Source organism: Misgurnus anguillicaudatus, chromosome 16 (assembly GCF_027580225.2).
Source record: "Misgurnus anguillicaudatus chromosome 16, ASM2758022v2, whole genome shotgun sequence".
Taxonomy (NCBI): Eukaryota; Metazoa; Chordata; class Actinopteri; order Cypriniformes; family Cobitidae; genus Misgurnus; species Misgurnus anguillicaudatus.
Window position 1 is genome coordinate 19,882,910 of NC_073352.2, and position 24,462 is coordinate 19,907,371.

The following is a 24,462-nucleotide window of genomic DNA, read 5'->3' on the forward strand; positions in this document are numbered from 1 at the left end:
GACTCATTAGCTGTAATTGCTAGGTGGTAAGACTACAGTTCTTAAGACAAAAGGTGTTTCTCAACGTCAAGGATACTTCCTTGGCAGGGCTGGTCCTTACAAGTCACTTCCTTTAGAGGCTAGACGAGGCTCCTCTTTTGCATTCAGAGAACACGTAAATGGAACAGGCTAGCAAGTGAGGTGTGCTTTCTGTAGTGCGCGCATAGGATTGTGGGTGGTTTGAGAGCGTGAAGGATACACATATGCATCCTTTCCTATATATGGGATATTGTTTGAATGAAGGACTCAGTCCTTGGTTGAAATTCCGAGGATCCTCGCCATCGGCCCCTGCATATGCACATTGCCAGCTTAAATGTCCAACAAGGAACAGGTTTTGAAAGCAACGACTGTATAAAAGCAGGCTGTGTAGAACAGAATGTGTCAGACACAAGAAAATAAGGGCAGCTAATGAGGACAGCTAAATATACCACTAAAGGCGTTCTCTCTCTCTCTCTCTCTCTCCCTCTCTGAAGGTTATCTAGCCTTTATTACATGAGGACATATTAAATATCAACACTACAGACTGGTCCATAGAGTCAGTAGTTGCCAATAAAGGACTTAATGAAGGGATTTGGGACATCATCTACCCACATCTATATTTAAGTATTTTTCGAGGGCGCGCGATGCGAAGTTCGTCACAACATGTATGTAGCCCGTCGTGTGTGGTCGTAATTTCAAAATATGTGTTCTGCTCATCGAGAGATCCTGTGTGCATTACGTGCTTTGTCAAAATAAGTGCCTGCTGCAGATGCGTCTAAAGGGTTTATTATAAAAGAGATGCTTGCGTTTGCCAGATACTCGCATAATCTCATGCGCAATCAGAGTTTGCTGTTAACTTAAGGGAGTGTCTTGCTTGTATTTTGTGAATGTGAGCGTCTCTTTTATCATAAACGGTTTTGACGCGTGTGCAGCAGGCACTTATTTTGACAAAACACGTGATGCACATGGTTCACATGACCCAACAAACGAGCAACACACGACACTCCGAACACATATTTTGAATTTGCGCCCCTCCGAAAAGCAGTCACGAGCCAACACTGAACCTATATGATTTTGCATCTGGGTTAGTAATATGCCTTTTAAAAGCAAGCTGGACTACATAAGTATATATACGGTAGCTTATTGCCTATAAGACAGATCAGTCTTTTTGGTCCATTAAATGTGAAAGTAATAATGACAAGAAATTAAATAAAAAATAATAAGTAGAGCTTGGAGGCATTAGCTATTAACAACATGAAGTAATTTACCCACACACTCCACTTGTTGTTACTGTATGCTAATGACTGTGCCAGAGGAAAGCAGTCATATGTGACAGTGTCAGTAATAGCTTCTCGAGTCTCTCTGTATGTGTTGGCTCTTGATTAAAATACTTTAATATGACGTGCATTTGCAGTTCTTTCGCACTTGTCTGGTTGGGTCATGCAAACATTTTAAATGTGCATCTGCAAAAGTTTATCTTCATTTGCTCTTTGCACATACAGTACTAAGACAAAAAGACTATCAAACGTAATGGTTTGCCACTACTTGAGAAAAAAACAGGTAGAAAGCCATATAAAAAGATTGAAGAATAAGCGACCACCTTGGACCTCAAGTGCTGATTTTCTGAAGTTGACTGCAAGCAATTGGCCACAGTAATACAGTAATAGCCTGTGGCAAGGAGCATCTTTACACCCTTTATCTTATCTGTTTTGTCTAAAACAGCCGGTAATGTAAAAAATAAAGTAGCAACAATAAAGGTGCTATCCAACATTGTTTATTAGTACAATAAAAAAAATACCAATTGCCAAAGAGTTAATGCACTAGACATAAACTTAAAAGCATAAAATTTGCATTGAAAGAATTTATAGAAGAGTTCCTTGCAACGTTTGGTTGCATCAGCAAAGACCAAGCATTCGACAGATGGTACTTTTTGATTTATCGAGCATTCACCAGATGACCTTAGCTGAATCATCAGATGACCTGACCCCTTCTTGAACTTTTTATTACTTAATCAATATAAAGGTGAAAACTGGTTGGAGATAGCATTTTAATGTTCATAAGTGGTTTAAAACTATTTAGCATGCCCCAGTTTGTCGGACTAATACTCATTAAGGACAAATCTAAGACCAGCCATGTAGAGGCATTATGTACGATGTACACATGGAATGACAGACAGAAAAGTGTCCGTGTTGAGGGTGGCCACAAAAATAGAGCTGTGGGAGGAGGAGATGGGGGAAGGGACCATGCAGAAATGAATTCCAGAGGCTCAGAGCCAGATGGTCATTATTTTAGAGGTGGCCCAGATATGTTGTACTATCTCAGGAAGATGAGGACACGCTGTAGCTGTAAAACATTGCTACTGTGTCTTGGTATACACTGTCAGAAAAAAGGTTTGAAACTGTACCTTTTCTGTCACTGGGTTGGTACCCTACTGTTTTGTACCTTTACAGGTATACATAACATAATACAATTTTGTACCTTTTTGGATACATTACTGTACCTTAATGATCTATTGTGTATCTTTAAAGGTACAGTTAACTGTTTAGTACCCCTAAAATTTAACTGGTACAAAATTGTTTCTTAAGGTACACAATAGGTCCTGAGGGTATAATATTGTACCCTAAAAGGTGAAACATTTCAATGTGCTGTATAACCATAAAGATACAAAAAGGTATCTTTAAGGGTAGCACACCAGCAAGAGAAAAAGGTACAGTTTTGAACCTTTTACCCTGACGGCATACTACAGAATGAGATTATATGGGATCAAGGTGTGAGATATCAAGACTTACAGTAATTACTAGTGCTGTAACCCTATATATGTTGCCAGTATATAGGACCAATGTAGCAGTAGCAAAGACTGTCTTTTGATAGGGGATCTTAAAAACACCTGGTAAGCCAACTCACTAACTCAGCCTAAAGCAGTGACTTCTTTTTTTGAGGGCGCACGATGCGAAGTTCGTCACAACATGTATGTAGCCCATCATGTGAGTGGTTTTTAATTTCAAAATATGTGTTCGGCACGTCGAGAGATCCTGTGTGCATTACGTGTCTTGTCAAGGTGGGTGCCTGCTGCAGATGCGTCTAAGGGGTTTGTTATAAAGGGGATGCTTGCGTTTGCCAGATACTCGCATAATATCATGCGTAATCAGAGTTTACTGTTAAGAGAGTGTCTTGCATGTATTTTGTGAATGTCAGCATCTCTTTTATCATAAACGGTTTTGACGCGTGTGCAGCAGGCACTTATTTTGACAAAACACGTGATGCACATGGTTCACATGACGCAACAAACACATATTTTGAAAACACAAGCTTGCAACACACATGACACTCCGAACACATATTTTGAATTTGCGGCCCTCGGAAGAGCAGTCACGAGCCGCCACTAGCTTAAAGTCAATTTATTGTCATGTATTAAGTATTTGTATTAGTTCTTTTTTTAATTAAGTCAATTATTATGAATATCTGACTTCATTATGAACAATCGTAAAAAAATTGTAGGCTGAAGGACAGTAGAAAACATTTAGTTTTACCAGTTTTATTCTCAAATTCAACAACATTGCCCATAAAACAAGATTTTCATAGGGGCGGTTTCCCGGACAGGGATTGGATTAGTCCTAGACTGAAATAAATGTAAGAGCTGTCCAAACTGAAAACATCTTGCACTGCCATATTTTAAAATACATCAGTGCCTGAATTTTGCCTGAACAAGTATTGGTTTTATTAAGGCATGTTTGTTAAAACTAGTTATTTTCCTAATTAAACTAAGGCCTAGTCCTGGTTTAAGCTAATCCCTGTCCGGGAAACCACCCCATAATGTTTTACGTGTTAATCAAAATCTAATTGATTCTTTCTTTCTCAGTCTGTTCTCAGTTCTCAAGAGGAGTATATGCTATTTTTGGATTTTATGACAAGAAGTCGATGAACACAATAACATCGTTCTGCGGGACACTTCACGTTTCCTTTATCACACCCAGTTTCCCTCTGGATGGAAATCAGCAGTTTATCATTCAGATGCGGCCGGACATCAAAGGGCCCCTTCTGAGTCTCATTGAGTATTACAAATGGGACAAGTTTGCCTACCTGTACGACAGTGATAGAGGTAAGACACTTTACTGTATTATTCAAAAACACTTTATACACTTTGCATGTGTGGTTTGAGGGGAGATGATAGATATACTCTTGGTAGGACTTATGTCCAACCAGTGGGCTTTCAGATGACAGATTGTCTGATTTGTTATTTAGCCAAAAATAGGATTTTTAAATATGCATACGTACAGTGTCTTAGTGTTTATGTGTTTTTAGAATTTTTTATAAGTGTTGCCTCATACCCAATGAGTAGATGCCCAAATGTAAGTGGAACCCCCTCATCACAGGGCCTGTACCTTTTTGTCACTGAGGTCCTAATATGTACTATTTAGGAACAAATATGTACCTTTGAGGTATTATTATGCACCTTTTAGGTCCAAAAATGTACTTTTTGAAAAGGTATTTCCCCAGTGACAACTTTCATGTACCTTTTTTTCTGAAAGTGTGGCTGATTTTAGTGCTGGGCAAAGATTAATCGTGATTAATCGCATACAAAATAAAAGTGATTTTTTGAATATATGAGTGTGTGCTGTGTGTAATTATTATTTATATAAAAACATTTACATGTGTATATATATTTATTTATATTTGTATATATTCTATATGATATATATAAATAAATAAAAATATACATACATTTAACATTTCTGAAATGAAATAATGAATATATATGTGAGTGTGTTTAAATATACAGAACATCATAATTACACACAGCACACACACATATATTATGCAAAAACACTTTTATTTTGTAATGCAATTAATCGCGATTAATCTTTGCCCAGCATTATATTTTAAGGATGTTTTCAAGAGAGCAGAAACGGTCATGTGTAATAACAATGTAAAGCAGATATCTTATGTGTCCTCTAGGCTACAGTGTTATTAAAGGTTCATTTTGTGTGCTTGTTGGATTCACTGCATGTGTCTCTCAGCACCATATTTCCCTCAAGCTTCTCTTTCTCTCTGATTGTGTCACTCACTCATTTCCTTCCTGTCCCTCTGTCTTTGATGGTTATAGGGGTTGAGTGCTATGAGGCACAAATGAGAGGGGTAGATGTGACTCTCTAAGGTCTATATTGTCAACATGAATGTGTGTAATAATTGGGACATTTTATTAACTGTGAGGTTACTATATTTACTACCCTTTGAAAAAATCGGTATGTCATTTATAATTTATGCATAGATACACTGCGTGTTTGGTGTAAAAATTGTCCTTATTTGTATGCAACGCTATCTCATTGCAATTCGTACATATTTTACGAGGTGGCTAATTCGTATTAATTTATACGACCACATTCCTAAATTTTTTTTGTTTTAAAGTTTTTTTTGGGCCATTTTTGCCTTTAATGGATAGAAAGTAATTAAGGAGATGACAGGAAAGTTTAGGGTGAAGAGAGGGGTGTGGGATTGGCAAAGGGCCTCGAGCCGGAATTCTAACTCGGGCCGCCAGAAGTGCGTCTACACCATGTGTCAGAGCACCGTCAACTACGTGCGTTATTGTTTTTTTTTATGATAATCGTATGTTTTTGCACGATTAACTTTGTACTCATACGAGTTAGCCAACTCGTAAAATATGTACGAATTCTCGTGAGATCAGGCTGGTATATGTACAGTAGGGGAGAGCGGGGTAAGTTGTCACACTGTTCATAACTCCAACACTACAGGCTTTATTCAGGTCAATTTATTTATATATATTTATCTTCTTCTAGTCAACTTTGTGTTTACATTATTAGCACAATTTTCTTATTTTTTTGGTTTAAAAGTAAAAACATTGCACTTTACATTTTATGCAATACAGGTATGAATGTTAAAAATGATTATTTTGCACAAAATAGACAATAACGTGTTTTTTTGATACTTTAGCTGACGTGCTATGTTGAGCTAACCCTGAGATTTAGTCAACATAATGCACACGTCAGTTTGGGGCAAGTTGTCTTAATGACTTTGGGGCAAGTCTTCACATGCTTTTCACACTGGAAATAGTTAACCCTGGGTTAACCGAACCCTGGGTTATCTGTTTCATGTTTCACACTGTCGTAATTAACCAGGGGTTAAGGGATAACCCTGGGTATTTATAATCTGACGTTTCACACTGTGCATTTCTAAACCCTAGGCCAGGTGTCTGAAACCCTATAACCGCGCTTCTAAATTACAAGTGTAAAACAATCCTTAACCTAGGGTTAAAAGCAGAGTTTAGAACGAAGATGACCCAGGGTTAAGCGCAATGTGAAAAGCCCTAGTGTTAATATTTCCAGTTCTGGTTTGAATTTAAAAATTAAAACCAATAACCACAATGAAATAGTTGTGTTCTTCTTTTTAGATAATCTAGTTTGACAATTTACCTGCCGATGGGGCAAATTGTCACAAGTGAACATTCACTGTTCTTACAACTCCGTAATGAAATGAGATATGAAAATGTAATGAATACAACATATGTGCTCAAGACTTCCTTCTTTCATTTTATATGAGATTTATACCATTGTGATGTGTGGTGCTCAGTAGTTGTTAGACAGTGTGAAAGTCTGACAACTTACCCCGCTCTCCCCTACTTTATGTATCCAAGCTTTTGTGACTGTCTGATTAGTGTTGGGAATATTCATTGTTCATTTCAGTATCGTGTGTTGTATGTGTGGAAGTAGAAATGAAGGTGAACTTTTCATCATCTGTTATTTTAATTAGGTTAGATAGAAACTGCATCTCTATGGCAACCATTGCGCTTTGTATATTAATGTGCAAATGTTACACTGTGAGAGCTGCACCACATGCAATATTACACATAAATGCAAACTTTAGCCTATTTGACTCCACCCCTTCTGTAAATTACACATGAGAATATGGGTTAAGATGCACCCAGAATCTTTAGGATACAGTACATAATACATATTTTTATAGATAGTTTACATCCAGTATGATACGTCAGACACAAGAAGATGACAAGAGATGCATTCTTAGAATGTCATGAAGATGTAATTTTTACTAATATAAACATACTGTACATACATACTGATGCATTCATTCATGTTGCAGTGTTAAGCTGTTAAATGCACAGAAATCAAGATGTTGTTGTTGGAATAATGTTCATGACGAAGCTGTTGATGGATGAACTTTAATAAAGATGTTGATGATGGATTAAATGTTAACAAAGAGGTTTAATGGAAGTTTTTAATTTAATACCGAGCACCATAGCAGGAAACATATTTATAATTTATAGCCTTAGAAAGACTTTCATTTTTAAACCAAAGAGAATGGGACATAAAGAGACCAGTGGCTGTTTTGCTCATATTCGTTTTTTTTTATCAGGACCTTGAATCTGTAATAAAAGATTGATTGAGTGTTTCACGAATATAAAACTCACCCCTAACTCATTTGAGCATGACTTAAATGCAAACTAAAAGTTCACTCTGAAACAATCTGACACTTATTGCGGTTATTATATACGGTTGTCACAATGTTGATTACATGACCTGTGTGACCTTATCAAATGTACTACTATGTGGGGCCTAAACATGCAGCATCTTAAAATCTGTTCTAACAATGCCAGAGAGTGGAGATTCCAGTTTAGCTTTTTCTTTAGTGATGTGAATGTGAAGCAGCTCTGGTGTCTTTATTCAGCATAGGAAACAGCTGAGGGATTGCTTGGTGGCCCAGTTTAGTTGCTTTTTTTGCAAGAGAGTATTCTCTAGGCACTTTCCTCATTAGTGCTAGCAGCATCTCTGTTGTGCTGGATGCTGATGAGTGACCGCAGTTGAGGGTCATTTCATCATCCTGCCTCATACCCATGTGGATCTGGAGTGTCGCTGTCCATGGTCCTGAATTACATGAGCCAAGAGACCCAGACTGACACAGACATACACTTACTGTATAATGTGATGATGTGTGTGATGATGGGACAAATGTGTATGAGAACAGGAAGATGCTTATATAGATAATTATGCTTAATAGATAATTAAAATATTGTGCTTTTATTTTCTTTCTTTAAATTACATTAAAAGCTGTTTATTATTATTTTCCATCCATCATATATTTATTTTCTTGTGTCATTGTTCTACAGTGTTTCTCTTTATATAATCAATAAATGATTGGCTGTGTACAGACTAATTCTGGCCCACTGTGAGACTCCCTAACCTGTACATAATTGGAAAGGCTAATTAAATCAGTCTAACACCTCTGTACTAACATTCAGCTGCATGATGTTTATTTCAGAGACAACATCAGTTTAGAGAGGGATGACTGCACAGGAAAAAATAGCTGCTGAACCATGATCCTTATTCGCTATAAAGATCTTGTTCTATATTCACAATTCTTAAATCTGTTACTTATATCTATTCCCAAAAAAACCAACAACATATGATTGATTTTGCATCTGACCTTATTGCATATGCATCTTTAGTTTCTCCTTCAGTATTTAAATGAGTCACGCAATGTGATTTACTATAGGTTTACGCTTGTCAATTTACTGGTATTTGCGGCATTATTTAATGCATAAAAATCCTGTCTTAAAATGCATCGGTCATTATGGAAATGAGATGCTGGGCTTGTGTTCTTTAACGTGCGCCTTGTCAGTAAATCACCCACAGATATTACCACTCCCATCTGTGCTTTTTTGAAATTGCACATTCACATTATTTTGCCCGTTTAGTAAATCTGGCCCATGGTGTTTACATAATCCTATAGGTGGTTGGGGTAAATAGTGTAAGATTGTACATGAAAACACATTTATTGTCTTCCCTGTTGATACAGAGGTGCCTTGGTGTTTAACAAAATGTTCCTGAATTGAATGTTACATCGAGGGGTGTGTTTCATAACAACGTGTGTTCGGATGAGTCAGTGATTATGTTTATTACGTACCTTTTTTATAACTAACTTAAAGACCTATGGTGGATAAAATGTGTACATTTTATGCTAAATGCACTTTGCCTAGCATATTGTGTTTAAAGGTGCAGTGTGTAACTTTTAGAAGGATCTAATGACAGAAATGCAATATAATACACAGAACTATATTATCAGTGGTGTATAAAGACCTAACATAATGAACTGTTATGTGTTTATTCCCTAAAAATGAGCCGTTTTAATCTACACATGGAAGTCGCCATTTTTTTCCGCCATGTTTCTACAGTAGCCCTAAGTGGACAACCTGCTGTACAGAGCGAGTTTTATCACTACTGTATTCAGTGGCGTAGCAAGTCAGTCCCGGGCCCATATGCAAAAAAATTTGCGGGCCCCCTTAAGCCAAAGCACCCCCAACCTTGCCCGTCGGCACTGTTAACTGTGGTGTGCAGGTCTGTTAACAACATATACTTTTAATAAGGTAGTCAAATATTTTTACTTTACTTTTTTACTTTAAAGGATAGATTTAAATAAAGAAAAATGAAATGTTTTGGGTAGTTTTTGACTATTGACTAACTTCTCCGCCTTCTCTACTTTTATGTTTATATTTGTCCATCCTTAATGTTCATGTAGAAAGCCGTTATAATAACCTTTTACACTGTGTTTTCTTTTTTTTTGCGCGGCGATGTGTCATGTAAAAAAATGATGACGTAATAGTCTACGGCAGCCGCGGAGTGCAAAAAAAATTATAAACACAAACAAGAAATGCCGGAAAAATTTGAAATTATGTAGAAATAAGTAATCACTACACATGCATCCAAAAATATATTTATTGCGGCCACAAATAAAAATTAAATTGAATTTTTTTTTTATTAAAAGCTGGGGCGGGCCCCCTATTGGCCCGGGCCCATTTGCACGTGCATACCCTGCATGCCCAGACGCTACGCCACTGACTGTATTTAATCTTAGATGACAAAATGTTTGTCCAGTGGCAGCTACCATAGCTTCTCTATGCGTTTTGGTGAACGGTGGAGTGAGCCGTTGGTTGCAATTCACAATCTCACTGCTAACAACCACTTAAGTCTACACACTGCACCTTTAAATATAACATGACAAGAAAAACCTAAAAATCTTGATGCGTCACAGTTTATCTCTGTCTAAAATGACCATGTCCCTGAAGTTAGAGCATAGTCATGCTTGTGGCTACATCTTAATTCTTTGCACACATTAGTCATTTCTGGATTATGAAGTGATTTTGAAGTGTGCTGACAATAATGATTAGAAGTGAGTTTATTAGCTCTTTAGTATTTACTAAGTGACCCACATCAGGTATTACAGTGCTATTTTCTCATTTGCCTTGAAGAAAACGGTTATTATATCACACAGTGCTAATGATCCTTACTAATGAGTGTCTAAACGCTTTTCTTCATGAATAGCTCTAAGCCTTGACATATTCGACTGACTAGTTTGAGTTACAAAGTCACAAAGGTGGGCATGTCTGTTTTATACATCTACACTCTCATAAAAGCATACAAACTGGGGAGGTACCTTCTCCAAAAGTACACCTTTGTACCTAAAGGGTGCATATAGGTACCTCAAAATGGTACCGTCTCAGCATTTGTATAATTTCTGACAGTGTAGGCATTGCACATTAAATGCTTTGGATGTGTGCATTGCATAAACCACTGAAATAATAAATATATGCAACTATATCTATAATCATGATATTATCCTTTCTTTCTTTTTCTCATAATCAGGACTCACCACACTTCAAGTTGTACTGGACACAGCAGCTGAGAAGAAATGGCAGGTGACTGCCATCAATGTGGGAAATATGAAGGACGAGAGAAAGGATGAAGCATATCGCTCACTCTTTCAAGACCTAGAAAATAAGAAGGAACGGAGGGTCATTCTTGACTGCGAACAGGACAAGGTTAAAGACATCATGGAACAGGTACAGATATTAAATGCATCCAACAATTGACCTTGAAACATATTTTGACATTATTTTTTACAACTTTATGTGCATTCAGAGGAAGAAAGGGAATTTATTTGTCGAATCAGAATACTGATTAAATCCATAATAAAGGACCTGCAAATGTTTCCAAGCACTATAACTATAAATCATTAATAAGGCTAAGCAAGCAGATGGACATTAGTGAGCAGAAAATACCTCTTCAGATAGGTCTTTCATTCACGCTTTCTGTACCCTCAGGGGTGGCCTATTGATTTGTATTTAAGACCTGGAGAAGTGTGTTTAACCAACCACAAGAATCAATACAGCTGATCTGGGCTTTATAATATAGCTCTATCTACAAGTGCGTGCGCGTTTTATTTCATATAATGACACCCAATCATTGACACTTTATCAATTTTCTCTTTTCAGATCATAACTATTGGCAGGCATGTGAAGGGATATCACTACATCATTGCAAACCTGGTAAATTACCAAAAGTTTAATAACACCAAAATAGTAACCTAATGTCTGACTGTGTACTTTTCTTTCTTTCAATGCTACCCAGTCTCATGTAGATGCGTATAAATAGCACGCATCTTTTTGTCGTTTTATTTATTGGTTTAATTTTTTTGTTTTTAAACCATTTTTGTTTGGGTTTAGGGTTAGATTTGAGATTTCCTTAAGGAGGTTATTTTATATACAGGTTTCTCCATGTTTTTGTCTATATTTTAGTCATGGTCGCTTGAAGTTGGGGTTAGAATTGAGGTTTGGGTTAGGATGTCATTTTTATGTAACAAAAAGTTGTTATAACCCAAAAAGCGACAATAGTAAAAAATAGCAAAAAAAATTCAGAAACCAATAAATAAAACGACAAAAAAAGATGCGCCGAATGGGGAGAACTGGCGTATCATATGCATGCCAAATTGGATTTTGGCGTATGTATTGCACGATTTTCACACTTCGTGCTATTTATACGCACTTCCGTGAGACTGGGTTTGTCAATCAGAGCAATGCATATATTTATGTACACAAAAAAGATCTGAATTGAATTGAAATGTGTGCAACTAAGCTAAAAATGTTGATGAAATAAATGTTTCCCCTGATAAAAATGTGATAAAGCTGGAATAAAACATGTTCTGTTTTCAGGGTTTTGTGGATGGAGATCTAACAAAAATCCAATATGGTGGAGCAAATGTGTCTGGCTTTCAAATTGTGGATTTTGATGACCCTCTGGTGTCCAAATTTGACCAGCGCTGGGAAGCTTTAGAGGAAAAAGAATATCCTGGAGCAGACAGCAAGATAAGGGTATGAACAGTGTGTGTGCGTGTTTCAGCCGACTTTACAGAATATGATTAAAATAAATGTCCAGGTAATTACTACATGAACATAAAACCCCTTTTAAACCTTTTACCATTTGCAGGAAAAGTGTGTCTCTAGATTAAAATGGGCTCTCATTTGTCTTTTTGCCAGTTCACTAAGACTAATGCTTAATTCCCAGTGACTGAAAGTTTTTCATTCATACATTCCAACTAAATAATCAATATGCAAATCATTTCCCCTAATGCACCAAATATAAATGATAACTAACAAGGTTGGGTATTTATTCATTTGAGATTGCCTTTTTAATTTCCATTCAGTTTCCAAATTTGAATTAATGTAGCAAAGAGGATGAAAAATTACAATTATAATTTAAAGTGTGTGGAATGGAATTCAAATACATGTCTCGTGTTACGTGTAACCCAGTTCCCTAAGAAGGGAACCCTAAACCCTCCAGTGCCTGAAGCATATGTGCAAACAAGACAATTTTACTGGCCACACGTGAGTTCAGGGTAAAAGCTGGGAGGATTTACAGCAGCCTATAGTGGACAAAATCCTAATTGAGAGCATTAATATAAACTTTTCTGACCAACTAATGCTTATACCTCATACTTTATATGGTGGTTTTATTAAATGATATAAATGTGGTAGACTTAAAGGGGACATTTCACAAGACTTTTTAAACTTTTTTACGTGGCATTCTCACGGATCTCCGCATATTTTCGTGGCTCTGCCACGGACTGTCTTTTCCGTGGCATTCTCACGGATTGGTTTCTCAACAGTTTTGTCCTATTTTCTTACCATTGTCGCTTCGGTTTAGGGTTAGATTTACATAAAATGACATCCCTACCCAAACCCAACTCTAACCCCAATGCCAGGCGACAATTGATTAAAGTTTAGAAAATATAAAAGAATACATCAGAAAAAATAGAATAAACCAATACTTACAGTGACATATTAACGCAAACACCAAATCTGACCCTAAACCGAAGCGACAATGGTTTGAAAGTGGGAAGGGGCAGTTGAGTGACCAATCCGTGAGAGTGCCGCGGGGGGGAGGGTCTGTGGCGGGTCCACGGAAATGTGCGGAGATCCGTGAGAATGCCATGGAAAAATGAGCAAAAAATTCCGTGACTATCCCACGGAACTTTGTGAGATCATGTTGCTCAAAAAAACCCCACAGATAATTTATTACAACATGTTAAAAGTGCCACTTTGTAGGTGTAAGCAAATATGTGCCGTTTTTGGATGTGTCCTTTAAAATGCAAATGAGCTGATCTCTGCACTAAATGGCAGTGCCGTGGTTGGATAGTGCAGATTAAGGGGCGGTGTTATTATAATAAGATCCCCTTCTGACATCACAAGGGAAGCCAAATTTCAATGAGAATGGTTTACCAAAACTAAGTTACTGGGTTGATCTTCATCACATTTTCTAGGCTGATAGAAGCACTGGGGACCCAATGATTGCACTTAAACATGAAAAAGTCAGATTTTTATGTTAATACTGTATAGTGTTGTATTGCACAATGACTTCCTCTTCCTGTCATTCTAATTTCCAATCTATTACCCTTATGTCCAGTATACTTCAGCATTGACCTATGATGCAGTTCAAGTGATGACTGAGGCCTTTCGCTACCTGCATAAGCAGCGCATCGACATCTCCCGTAGAGCAAACAATGGAGATTGCCTGGCAAATCCTGCTGTTCCATGGGCACAGGGGGTTGAGATAGAACGAGCCCTAAAACAGGTGCCAAATTGCCTTCATGAGTAAGAATAAAAAACTTAAATTATGTCCTAAAAGAAGTGACACCTATTGTGATTTATATCCTTTTCATGCAGGTGAGAGTTGATGGTCTCACTGGTAACATTCAGTTTGACCAATATGGAAAGAGGGTCAATTATACTGTCAATGTCATGGAACTGAAAAGCAATGGTCCAGTTAAGGTAAGACTTATTTTAGAAAAAAATCTCAACCTTTTTCATTTCACCATGATTCTCGACTCAAACTCTGTTTCTGTCTTTGTCAGATTGGCTACTGGAATGAAGTTGATAAAATGGTTGTGACAAAGTCTGATCTCTTCCCAAATGATACAATGGGGCTTGAAAACAAGACTGTGATTGTCACTACTATTCTAGTAAGTCTCAGTCTGGGTTTTCTGTAGTATCAGTAAGCTATTCTGTTAAAAGTTGTGCTCTGTGGTCGTTGACAAGCGGTTTAATGTCTCTCTCAGGAAGCACCGTATGTAATGCTGAAGAAGAATGCCGACCTCTTTGTGGATAATGAAAGATATGAGGGTTACTGTGTGGACTTGGCAGCTGAAATTGCAAAGCATTGCGGGTTTAAATATCAGCTGAAAATAGTTGGAGATGGCAAATATGGAGCCAGAGATGCAGAAACAAAGATTTGGAATGGAATGGTTGGAGAGCTGGTTTATGGGGTAAGAGGGACATATAATATTTAAAGTCTTAATGATGTTTTAAAGATATAGTAAATAACTTAGGAGCTGGTGTGAAAGTAGTTTGACTGTTTAGTTGTCAGCATGGGGGCAGCACAAACAACATTCATACTTCACAAAGACCAATAAAAATCCTACTTCAAACAAAAGATTAAGGACTGCATCCAAATTCAGATGCACTAAATTCTCTCTTTCATTTTAGAAAGCGGACATAGCAGTGGCTCCATTGACTATCACTTTAGTCAGAGAAGAAGTCATTGACTTCTCCAAACCATTCATGAGCCTGGGCATCTCTATCATGATCAAGAAGCCTCAGAAGTCCAAGCCCGGTGTGTTCTCCTTTCTGGACCCTCTGGCCTATGAAATCTGGATGTGTATTGTGTTTGCCTACATTGGCGTGAGTGTGGTGCTCTTCCTGGTTAGCCGTTTCAGTCCATACGAGTGGCACACAGAGGAATATGAGGACGGACAGATTCAGACCAATGAGTCAACCAATGAGTTTGGGATTTTCAACAGCCTTTGGTTCTCTCTTGGAGCTTTTATGAGACAAGGCTGTGATATCTCACCAAGGTTGGTACTTCATTTCTTCAATAAATATGGGTTGTATTTGGGCAAATAGGGAAAATATTACAGCGTTAAAGACTTAGAGTTAGATTTGTTCATAATGAATAATTAGGTATGCTGAAGTGAAACAATATTACCTTTTAACTAAATGTGCAGTATAGTAATTTGAGACATAACATTTTAACACAATCTCACACCAATTTTAAACTATTTTATGAATTTGTATCTTGTATCAATTTGCTTTCTGCCCACTTGTGACGATGGATTTGGATGTGGGGCTTTATTATTGCTTTTAATAAATAACCATATGTTTTGTATGATTTACATCATCCAAATTCATATAAATTACCCACCTTGTAAAATACTTGAATACTTTAGTGAGATCAAGTTACACATGAAGAGTTTGGTTCAAAAATGCAAGAAATGCCTTTTTTTAAATATTACCGCCAAAATATTGTATTAGGTCAGTATTAACTCTTTCACCGCCATTGACGAGATATCTCGTCAATTAAGAGAAAACGCTTCCCCACCAATGACGAGATTTTCCGTCTTTCCGCAATACCGCTATTAACCACCAGGTGGCCCTTCCGCAACTTTTCAAAGTTTTGCCCTATGGCAAGCGGCTGCATGTCCGTGTCTGTTTTAAAGATCGCTCTGAATGGGATCTCTATGAAAAGTCCGTCACAAAAATGGAATTATCTCTGCTTTTTGCTCAAAATGTGGTGTTTTTGCAGAAACCTACCCATATTCAAAAGCTGATTACAAAAGAATCACTGAAGGTAGGATAAAACGTTTTTTTTTGTTTGAAAGCAGAGGGTCTGTTCTTTCATTTGGTATATTTATATATTTAAAGAATAACATTTTCTGGAAGGCATTAAACTTTGGTGAAAATCATGAAAAACGCTGGCGCTGGCTGGCAACTTTTTTAAAAAACGCTGGCGGTGAAAGAGTTAAAAAGTAAATTGTTCATTTTACGCAAAATCCGTTATCCGCCGTGTTACTCTGTCATCTTTTCTCCTTTTTTTCAAACCGTGACAAACGGCACTCCTACTTCTCTGCAGAATGCAATAAATCCGCTCAACAAATCACAGCGCACTATTCACGCAATTTAAACATTAATGGTCGTGCTTTGAACTCACCCAGAATCCTAGATTTCCTCATCTATTTGTACTTTGTGATCAACAAACAAACAAAAACTAAATAGTAATCTTGATGGCATTGATAAACCTGTGGTGGTTTTCTGTGGCAGGCAAGAAACGTAAGTCATCAAATTCGAATAATTTATGTGAGAGGCACTCGGGCGAAGGAAAAATGCCGGCTATCGCTTGTTCTCACACGACAGCATCAAGCTTGTGTCATGCTAACACAATGACCCCAGGTGATCTTATGAAAAACTTTCCATTATTTTACGCAAAGTCAATGAAAATCAAGCAGGACCAAAACATTTTACAGCTGATCGTTGTCAAAAATGTTCAGCGACGACATCCCAAGGATGACCGCAGCAATGACAGTGTTCTTAGTAACTAAGTGATTATTGCCATTAATGTTTATTTTTTTAATCAGTGTTTATCACTAGTCAACTAAATGAATATAACATGGCAAAGATGAATGCACATTTATATATTGATTCAATAGATTTATAACATTTTTGGGGAAAAAATTTAATGGATTTATTGCATTTTGCAAAATCTTTAAAAAATCTAATTATTAATTTGAATTTTTAATGTTATTATAACCTAAAGATGCTATGTGAAAGGTTCTAACAGATAATAGTGGTTTTCATCTTGTCACTTTCTTGGTATAGAAAAAAACCAAATTTTTATAGAAATTAGTCAAAATGGATTTATTGCGTTTTGGAACCAAACTCTTCATATTAAGCTATATAGACTCAGCTATACAACTGCAGGTCTACCCAGCAGCAATCCTTACAAATACCTCAATATTTATGCATAATTTGCATATTATATAATATTACATAATAAAGATAATACGTTTGTTTTTATATATACTACACTCTAAAAAATGTCTGGGTTATTATGAATAGATATTGGACAGAACACACTGGATTGTTGTGTTGTTTTGCAACCATGAGTTATTGGGTCAATTTCTGTCCAATATTTACCCAACCATTTAACAGTGTACTACAGACAAACAGATCCACAATGTAAAGATTTGAAACTGTTTATTTCAACAAAAAAAGTGCATATATTTTGTACATTTCCTAACCTTTGTCTGCATTTCCACAATCATGTCTAACGCATTCCACTGGACACTTTTTCATCAGGTCTCTTTCTGGCCGGATAGTTGGTGGAGTCTGGTGGTTTTTCACCCTGATCATAATTTCATCCTACACGGCTAATTTGGCTGCATTCCTGACAGTAGAGAGGATGGTGTCTCCTATTGAAAGTGCAGAAGATTTAGCAAAGCAAACCGAGATTGCTTACGGAACTCTAGATTCTGGCTCAACAAAGGAGTTTTTCAGAGTAAGACACCACTTTTCTTTATAGCCACGTAGTTTATCTTCCTGTATTACATCTAATAACATTACAATAAGCCCCCAAACAGAGAACTTTAACCTGACCTTTTGTTCACATTTTATTAATTACATATTTAAACAGAACTAATGGAATGCATTAATAAAAGCAACACTCATGGATATTATACAGTAGGCCCTACAGTAGCTAAATGAACCCCGATTGCTGCCTGCAGTAATAGTAAATTAGAAACATTTGTTTTCATTGACATTGCATTAGAGAACTTTCTTATAGGTTACAGAATTATTAATTCTTTACTTTCCTCTCTTTACTTTCCCAGCGTTCCAAAATTGCTCTTTTTGACAAAATGTGGACGTACATGAAAAGTGCAGAACCCTCTGTATTTGTCAAGACAACGGCAGAAGGTGTGATGCGAGTGAGAAAGTCCAAAGGGAAGTACGCCTACCTGCTGGAGTCGACCATGAACGAGTACATCGAGCAGCGCAAACCCTGCGACACCATGAAGGTCGGAGGAAACTTGGACTCCAAGGGCTACGGCATCGCCACCCCCAAAGGATCCTCATTAAGGTGGGTGGAATAGTATAACAATGTATCTGATGTTGTTATAGTATCCCACCTACCCTGATGTAGCTGTGCTCATGTGTCCTGGTTTGTATAAAAGAGAGAGAGAGATAGACAGATACATTAGAACCAAATTGAAAAAAGAAAACAAATTACGAAAAATTAAGCTTTAAAAGATTGTTTCATATATTTAGAGAACTAAACTACATTTTGATATCATTAAATAAATGTTGCATTTATAAATTACATCAGCACAATTGCTTTGGATACGAGTTAAATGAAACTCTAACATTTAGAATGATGTCTTTGACATTTGTGAGTGTTTCTCATCTTTTGAATGTCTTTGAAATATCCTCTCCTTTCATGTTTCTTATCTCCATATTTATTTATTTATAATTGTGTTGCCTATTTCCAATACTGTGATATTTTCTAAAATGTTTTCTTAAATGTATTATTACCAAACCCTTGCAGTACACGTTTTTCTTTAAAAAACATTAACCAGATGTGATTTGAGCATCTAATTTGGCCAATCGAAACCAAATTTATCCTTATTTATGTTATAGGTGGCACTGCTTGGGTTTACTTATGCTGTGATGTTATGAATTTTGTAGAAATATGATTTAGCATCATTATGCCTTATTAGTCGTAGCCTTTATTTAATTCAATTTGGCATTCAATTTCTCCTCCTCCTGTGAACAGCAACCAATCAGGACAGATATACGTAAGAATTGGGTGGGCCTTAGTAGACTAAGTTAGGTATGGGAAAGATACTTTATGAGCAACTTTTGTTGCTACTGCTGTCCTCATTGTAGTTATATTACTGGCAGGCCACTGTAACTGTTAATACAAGTTATGGATGTGAGTACTGCGTAATCCTCTCAAAGAGTTCAGAGCCACCAAAAAAAAAAACTACAATAAATTTGTTCATTAGTTATTATGCTTAAGATCTAAAAGCTACATATTTTGAAAGGGAGGAGAAATCATGATTTCGTCATAGTTGACACATTCCTGATATGGATGAAAGCCATCATCAAGTTTGAAAGAGGACCATTGACAATTGCTAAGTTGGCTCACCCTGTCTTACAAGTTATGTTTTATCGTTTCAAGAAATGCGGTTAACCTCGCAGTACTAAAACTGAATGAGCAAGGCCTGTTGGACAAATTGAAAAACAAATGGTGGTACGACAAGGGAGAATGCGGCAGCGGGGGAGGTGATTCCAAGGTCAGCCCCAGAGCAAAGTGATGGGTAACTCAATGCAACACTCAAGTAAGCAGCAAACCCGCACAGGAACCAAAAGCTCAAATGTGGCCAACTAAAATGCTAAAATGCTAATGCTAACAAGCACACGAGTAAACAAAACCAAAGCGACTGATTGGCGATTGTGCAAGCCGCACTTTGGCTGTTGCCCTTGCTGCTCACTTCCGGCGATACGTTAATGCACATTTGGCTCTGCAAAACTTGCATTTGCTTAGGCCAAATGGCGCATCAACGTCCTGATCGCCACGGCAATAAAGAAAAGAGGAGAGAAAAGGTGAAATCTAAGAGAAAGTTGATGTAATAATAACATAAAATAACATTGATAATGTTATTTATGTTATTTCCCACGTGAAGAACGCCAGTAAACCTTGCAGTATTGAAACTCAGTGAGCAAGGCACCTTAGACAAGCTGAAAAACAAATGGTGGTACGATAAAGGTGAATGTGGAGCCAAGGACTCTGGAAGTAAGGTTAGTCGCTGCAGGTTCTATGTGATCAAGCACACTTTTGATAAATGGGCATGACCCATATTTAAATAATGACTAAACAATTTTAGATAGACAATGCACAGATAAGCATGGTGCGATATTAAGACTAATGCCTGCAGAGCTACTAATATCTGGTCCATCCACTTACAGCATAATGAAAAAGTAATGCATGCCACTTAAGTCATATGCACTTTATTATATCTGTAACACAACAAGTGCTCTCCTTTCAGCTTCCCAATCTGAACTAAACAAATAAAAAATGCGAATCCTGCTTAAACTTGCAGAACCGAGCCAAGTGTAGTACAGCGATCCTTATACTCCTAGTACATTCAGTGTAAAACTTTAAATTGTTCAAGTAAGATGATTTCCCTCAGGTCATTTGTAGGACCATCTACAAGGGTGTCCAAGATTATTAAATGTCTTGTTTCATTGTGTATTACTGTTTGGTGTGTTTTGTCAATTGTCCAGTTTATGTGTATGTGCGTGTGCAGTTTGTTTCAATGCTTTTTTTAATATTTATGTATGTGAAACCTGATACATCATGCTTTGCCATGTTTTCACATTTATACACAAAATTTGTACAGTTTATAGAAAAAAATGCAGATGCAGTGCAATTACAAACTTACTATGCTTTGCTGTGGGCTGTAATCATAAGTAAAAGGGAGCCATTTTACCCTGAATTTACACTGATTTACCATTTAAATCAGTGGTTGATCCATATAAGTCAATTATATTATGCATAAATATAAACACCAATTGAAAAGTTGTGTGAAATCAGGGCTTTGTCTATCTGTCGTGTGTCGTGTTTATTATCCGTGGTTGTTTTGTGCACAGTACAGTACACTAATATATGGAAAGCGTATCTAAATGACAGTCCCTAATCCCCAAAGTATAGATGTGTATATGTGTGTTTAATCCTCTCCTGCCTGTTAAGCACTATGCCTGTCATCTGCTTTCCCCGTGTCTATGCTATGCCTCATCCAGATGCCTCTCTTGAGCATCCCTTTAAATGGTCCTGTAGGCTCTCTTACACAGGCGTAATTCATATCATAGCTAAGCATAGCACGTTGACCCCTGCTATAGTTGTAAATTCAACGAAGAAATACTATTTACTACAGCCATTAGCATGTGGGAATGTAACGTAATGACTTGTCATTTATCCAAACTATGTTATTGGTTTTGCGCATAGACTCGAATGTTAAAGGCTTTAGTAAATTCATCTCATTTATGTCCCCATTGCATTGCTTGAAGGGCACAACATTAACCAGCAGCACATTCTACTTAGCACAGTTATTGATTTAACATTACTGTCCTGAGCTGTGCATTTGTATCCACATAGAAACAAAACTGCCACTCACTTTAGCTATCCAATTATGTTTGTATATATTTATATATATATATATATGTACTGTAAATGCATTACCGAAATGCTTTTCTTTCCCTGACCCGCGTCTCATATGCAATTGCAGGAGAAGACCAGCGCTCTCAGCCTGAGCAATGTGGCTGGGGTCTTCTACATCCTAGTCGGCGGTCTGGGTCTGGCCATGCTGGTGGCACTGGTCGAGTTCTGTTACAAGTCCCGGGCCGAAGCCAAGCGCATGAAGGTGGCAAAGAATGCACAGAATATTAATCCCACTTCCTCGCAGAATTCACAGAATTTTGCCACTTATAAGGAAGGGTACAACGTATATGGGATCGAAAGTGTAAAAATTTAAGGGGGTAGGATACGCGGCCGTCATTCCGATCTCTCCCCGTGCACGCTTCTTTTGGCTTTCATCTGTTTCATTCCCTAAATGTTCTATTGAATGACGAGGTTTGGAAAAGCTGGATCGTATGTATTGATGTTATCTAGAACTTCCCAGTCCACCACACACATATTGGAGAGAAACGTTTTTCTACATCCATATGATTGTGTTTCGTCAACATCACTGTCATGTATGACTGTCGTATGAACTCGTCCCTCATTCCCCTGCTTGCGGTATGGTTTTTCTGAATGTGCCTCCATGTTTGCCGGTCAGTGTATTTGTACAAGCCCTCATTTTTGATGTACTCACATCTGCATTTCCCATACAACATTTTTAAAATAAGATCGAAGGCAGTTCGCAGGACGTGAGCTAACCTTATATCTCTCTGTTTTGTGTCTCGCTTCTGTGTGCGTATGTTTTAGGTGACCTTTTCGGACGCCATGAGGAGCAAAGCAAGGGTTTCAATAACTGGGAGTACTGGCGAGAATGGACGTGTGATGAGTCCTGAATTCCCCCAAGCAGTACATGCGGTGCCCTTTGTTAGACCTGGTGTGGGAATGAACGTCAGTCTAACTGATCTCTCCTGATTGATAAGAACCTGCCGAGTGCCTTACACAATGGTTTTCAATAGAGCGTGTTCTGTTCTCTTTCCGGTTTCTCCCGCTCCCCTATCTCCTGCCTTTCTTTGTGGCTGAATGGAGGATGGAGGCCTCATTTGATGTCATAATCCTTTCTTGGCCGTTTATAACAAAAGATGCACTCTCCTATTGGAATTACACCAACTAACACAAAGACACTCACTTATCGAGCTGATGACATCTATCTCCCTGTAACGGATATTTTCGATGACAAACTTGACAACCTTAAAGCTCACAGAAGTTCTGCGAAGTGCTTCAAATGGATAAAGTCTGTCTGTTTTGGTAGCTGACGCCACCCGATGTCTGTTTCAGCTCAAGCACACTTTACATTGTCTGTTTTATTAAGAAAACAAACGAAAACGTCTATGGAAAAAGTATTTTTATGTATTTTCACAAAAATGGCTTTTAAATAAATCTGCTTACATACTTGTACCAGTTAAACTTGTAAACCATAATCTCTACATACTTTTAAGAGCTTAGCTACTAGTTTCACTTTTTAATGCCAAATATGTTGCTTATATTGTAATTTATTAGTCTGATATATTCATTAACATTTTGGTGTTAATATGAAATATCTAGCAACGCTTGACATTTGAACTCTGTTTGAAAAGTGAGTGCCGCAGTTATGTTTTCTTACTTTCATCGACTCGTTTGGTTTTGAGATTTGTTCGTATTTTTGTTTTTTAATTATCGGGGTAGCGATTATTATAATATTAAAAAAGATACAATGTTTACAAAACGAACATAAAAAAGATTTAAAAAAACAAACAAAAAAAGAAAGGTACCTATTGTTATTATTGCATATGTTTTGCTGTGTAATGAATAGAAGCATACACATCAACAAAATGCTCTGTTAAAAATGCCAAATAATTAAGTGTGCCAAAATTATTGACAAATATAGTCTTATATTAATCTGTCATCAATGTGAATGTAGTCAATACATTCTGTAAGTTTTCTTACTAAGTGTACAGTTGGATACACAGTGGTTTATCAAGGATTTTACTTTATTTATTAGTAGTATATATACTTTGAGATTGTATGCCTTTTATTTTACTCTTTATCTTGCATTTGTTTTCATTTTTATAGTAAAATTACACAACATCCAGTTAAAAATATATATTCTTTCATAAGAGAGACATTTCTTATTACAAGTATCTGTGTTTATCATTAAGTAGATACAGATAGTATTTATTAGATACAAAACAATCTTTTGTTTTATAATGATGACAGCTAATGAGAGTATTTGTTAAAAACATCAACGGGCATAACTAAATATTGCAATAAGCCAAGAAGACAGGGAACATTTGTAATCCCAGATACACTTAGGTACAATTTTGTATTATTTTTATTTTCCCTATTTTCTCTTCCCCAGCTTTTCTTAAATTATAGGCTAGATACTGAATTAGAACAGATACTGGATATCACTTTGAGTTTGGTCATAAAATATATATTCACTTTAAGTTGAACAAGTCCATGTAATTTAAAGGGCCGCTCTCTCTCTACCATTTTGTAAATGAATGTGTGCCAACTTGTTTATTTTTTGGGATTCTTTCTAAATAAAAACTGACTAATACTCTTGTGTTGTGTGCAGTAATGGTTAATATTTGCAAACATTAATTTTACACAATAATGTTAGCTCAGTGTAGTGGTTGATATGCTGTCTACTATACTACTCTAGAGGGACTCTATAATTTAATTTGTTTAAGTTGCTATAGATAAAGTAGTCTGCTAAATTAATTTTAGTTAGATTCATTGTAAAATCTAGTTTTTAATGAAATTATTTAATTTTTTTTAGAATTTAAAGGACAAGTTGGGTATTTTACACTTAAAGTCCTGTTTTCAGATTGTTTATGATGAAATAGAACGGTTTTGACTGAAATTTCGACATATGCGGCTGCCCCGAGAATTTTCGTGTGTTTGTTGTTTCACCTCCCACCTCTACAATGATTGAATAGGTGCACTGGAACAATCCTTCCTAAAATGCATTAAACTTTCGTTTACAAAGACGTGAAACTCACCGAGTGGTCAGGGGTGTTCACTTATATGCTCACAC

General features: G+C 36.9%; 1 protein-coding gene across 7 annotated transcripts in view; it reads left to right on the forward strand.

The window, feature by feature from the left end:
* The window catches only part of gria2b (glutamate receptor, ionotropic, AMPA 2b), a 34,323-nt gene extending 10,341 nt beyond the window's left edge, over positions 1–23,982 (forward strand). Inside the window, exons 3-16 of one of the 7 annotated variants that reach the window (XR_008637334.2) lie at positions 3,878–4,117; positions 10,689–10,885; positions 11,318–11,371; positions 12,035–12,193; positions 13,785–13,952; positions 14,045–14,149; positions 14,233–14,340; positions 14,437–14,643; positions 14,864–15,231; positions 17,510–17,708; positions 18,040–18,287; positions 19,389–19,503; positions 19,894–20,008; positions 21,496–21,630. Coding sequence is in view for 6 of the 7 variants with exons in the window: in XM_055178155.2 (XP_055034130.1) it covers positions 3,878–4,117; positions 10,689–10,885; positions 11,318–11,371; positions 12,035–12,193; positions 13,785–13,952; positions 14,045–14,149; positions 14,233–14,340; positions 14,437–14,643; positions 14,864–15,231; positions 17,510–17,708; positions 18,040–18,287; positions 19,389–19,503; positions 21,496–21,711; positions 22,194–22,358 (2,549 nt within the window). In the remaining variant the exon portion in view is untranslated. The other 6 variants (XM_055178155.2, XM_055178151.2, XM_055178149.2 and 3 more) reach the window with 6 other exon arrangements.
* The last annotated feature ends 480 nt before the right edge of the window (positions 23,983–24,462 follow it).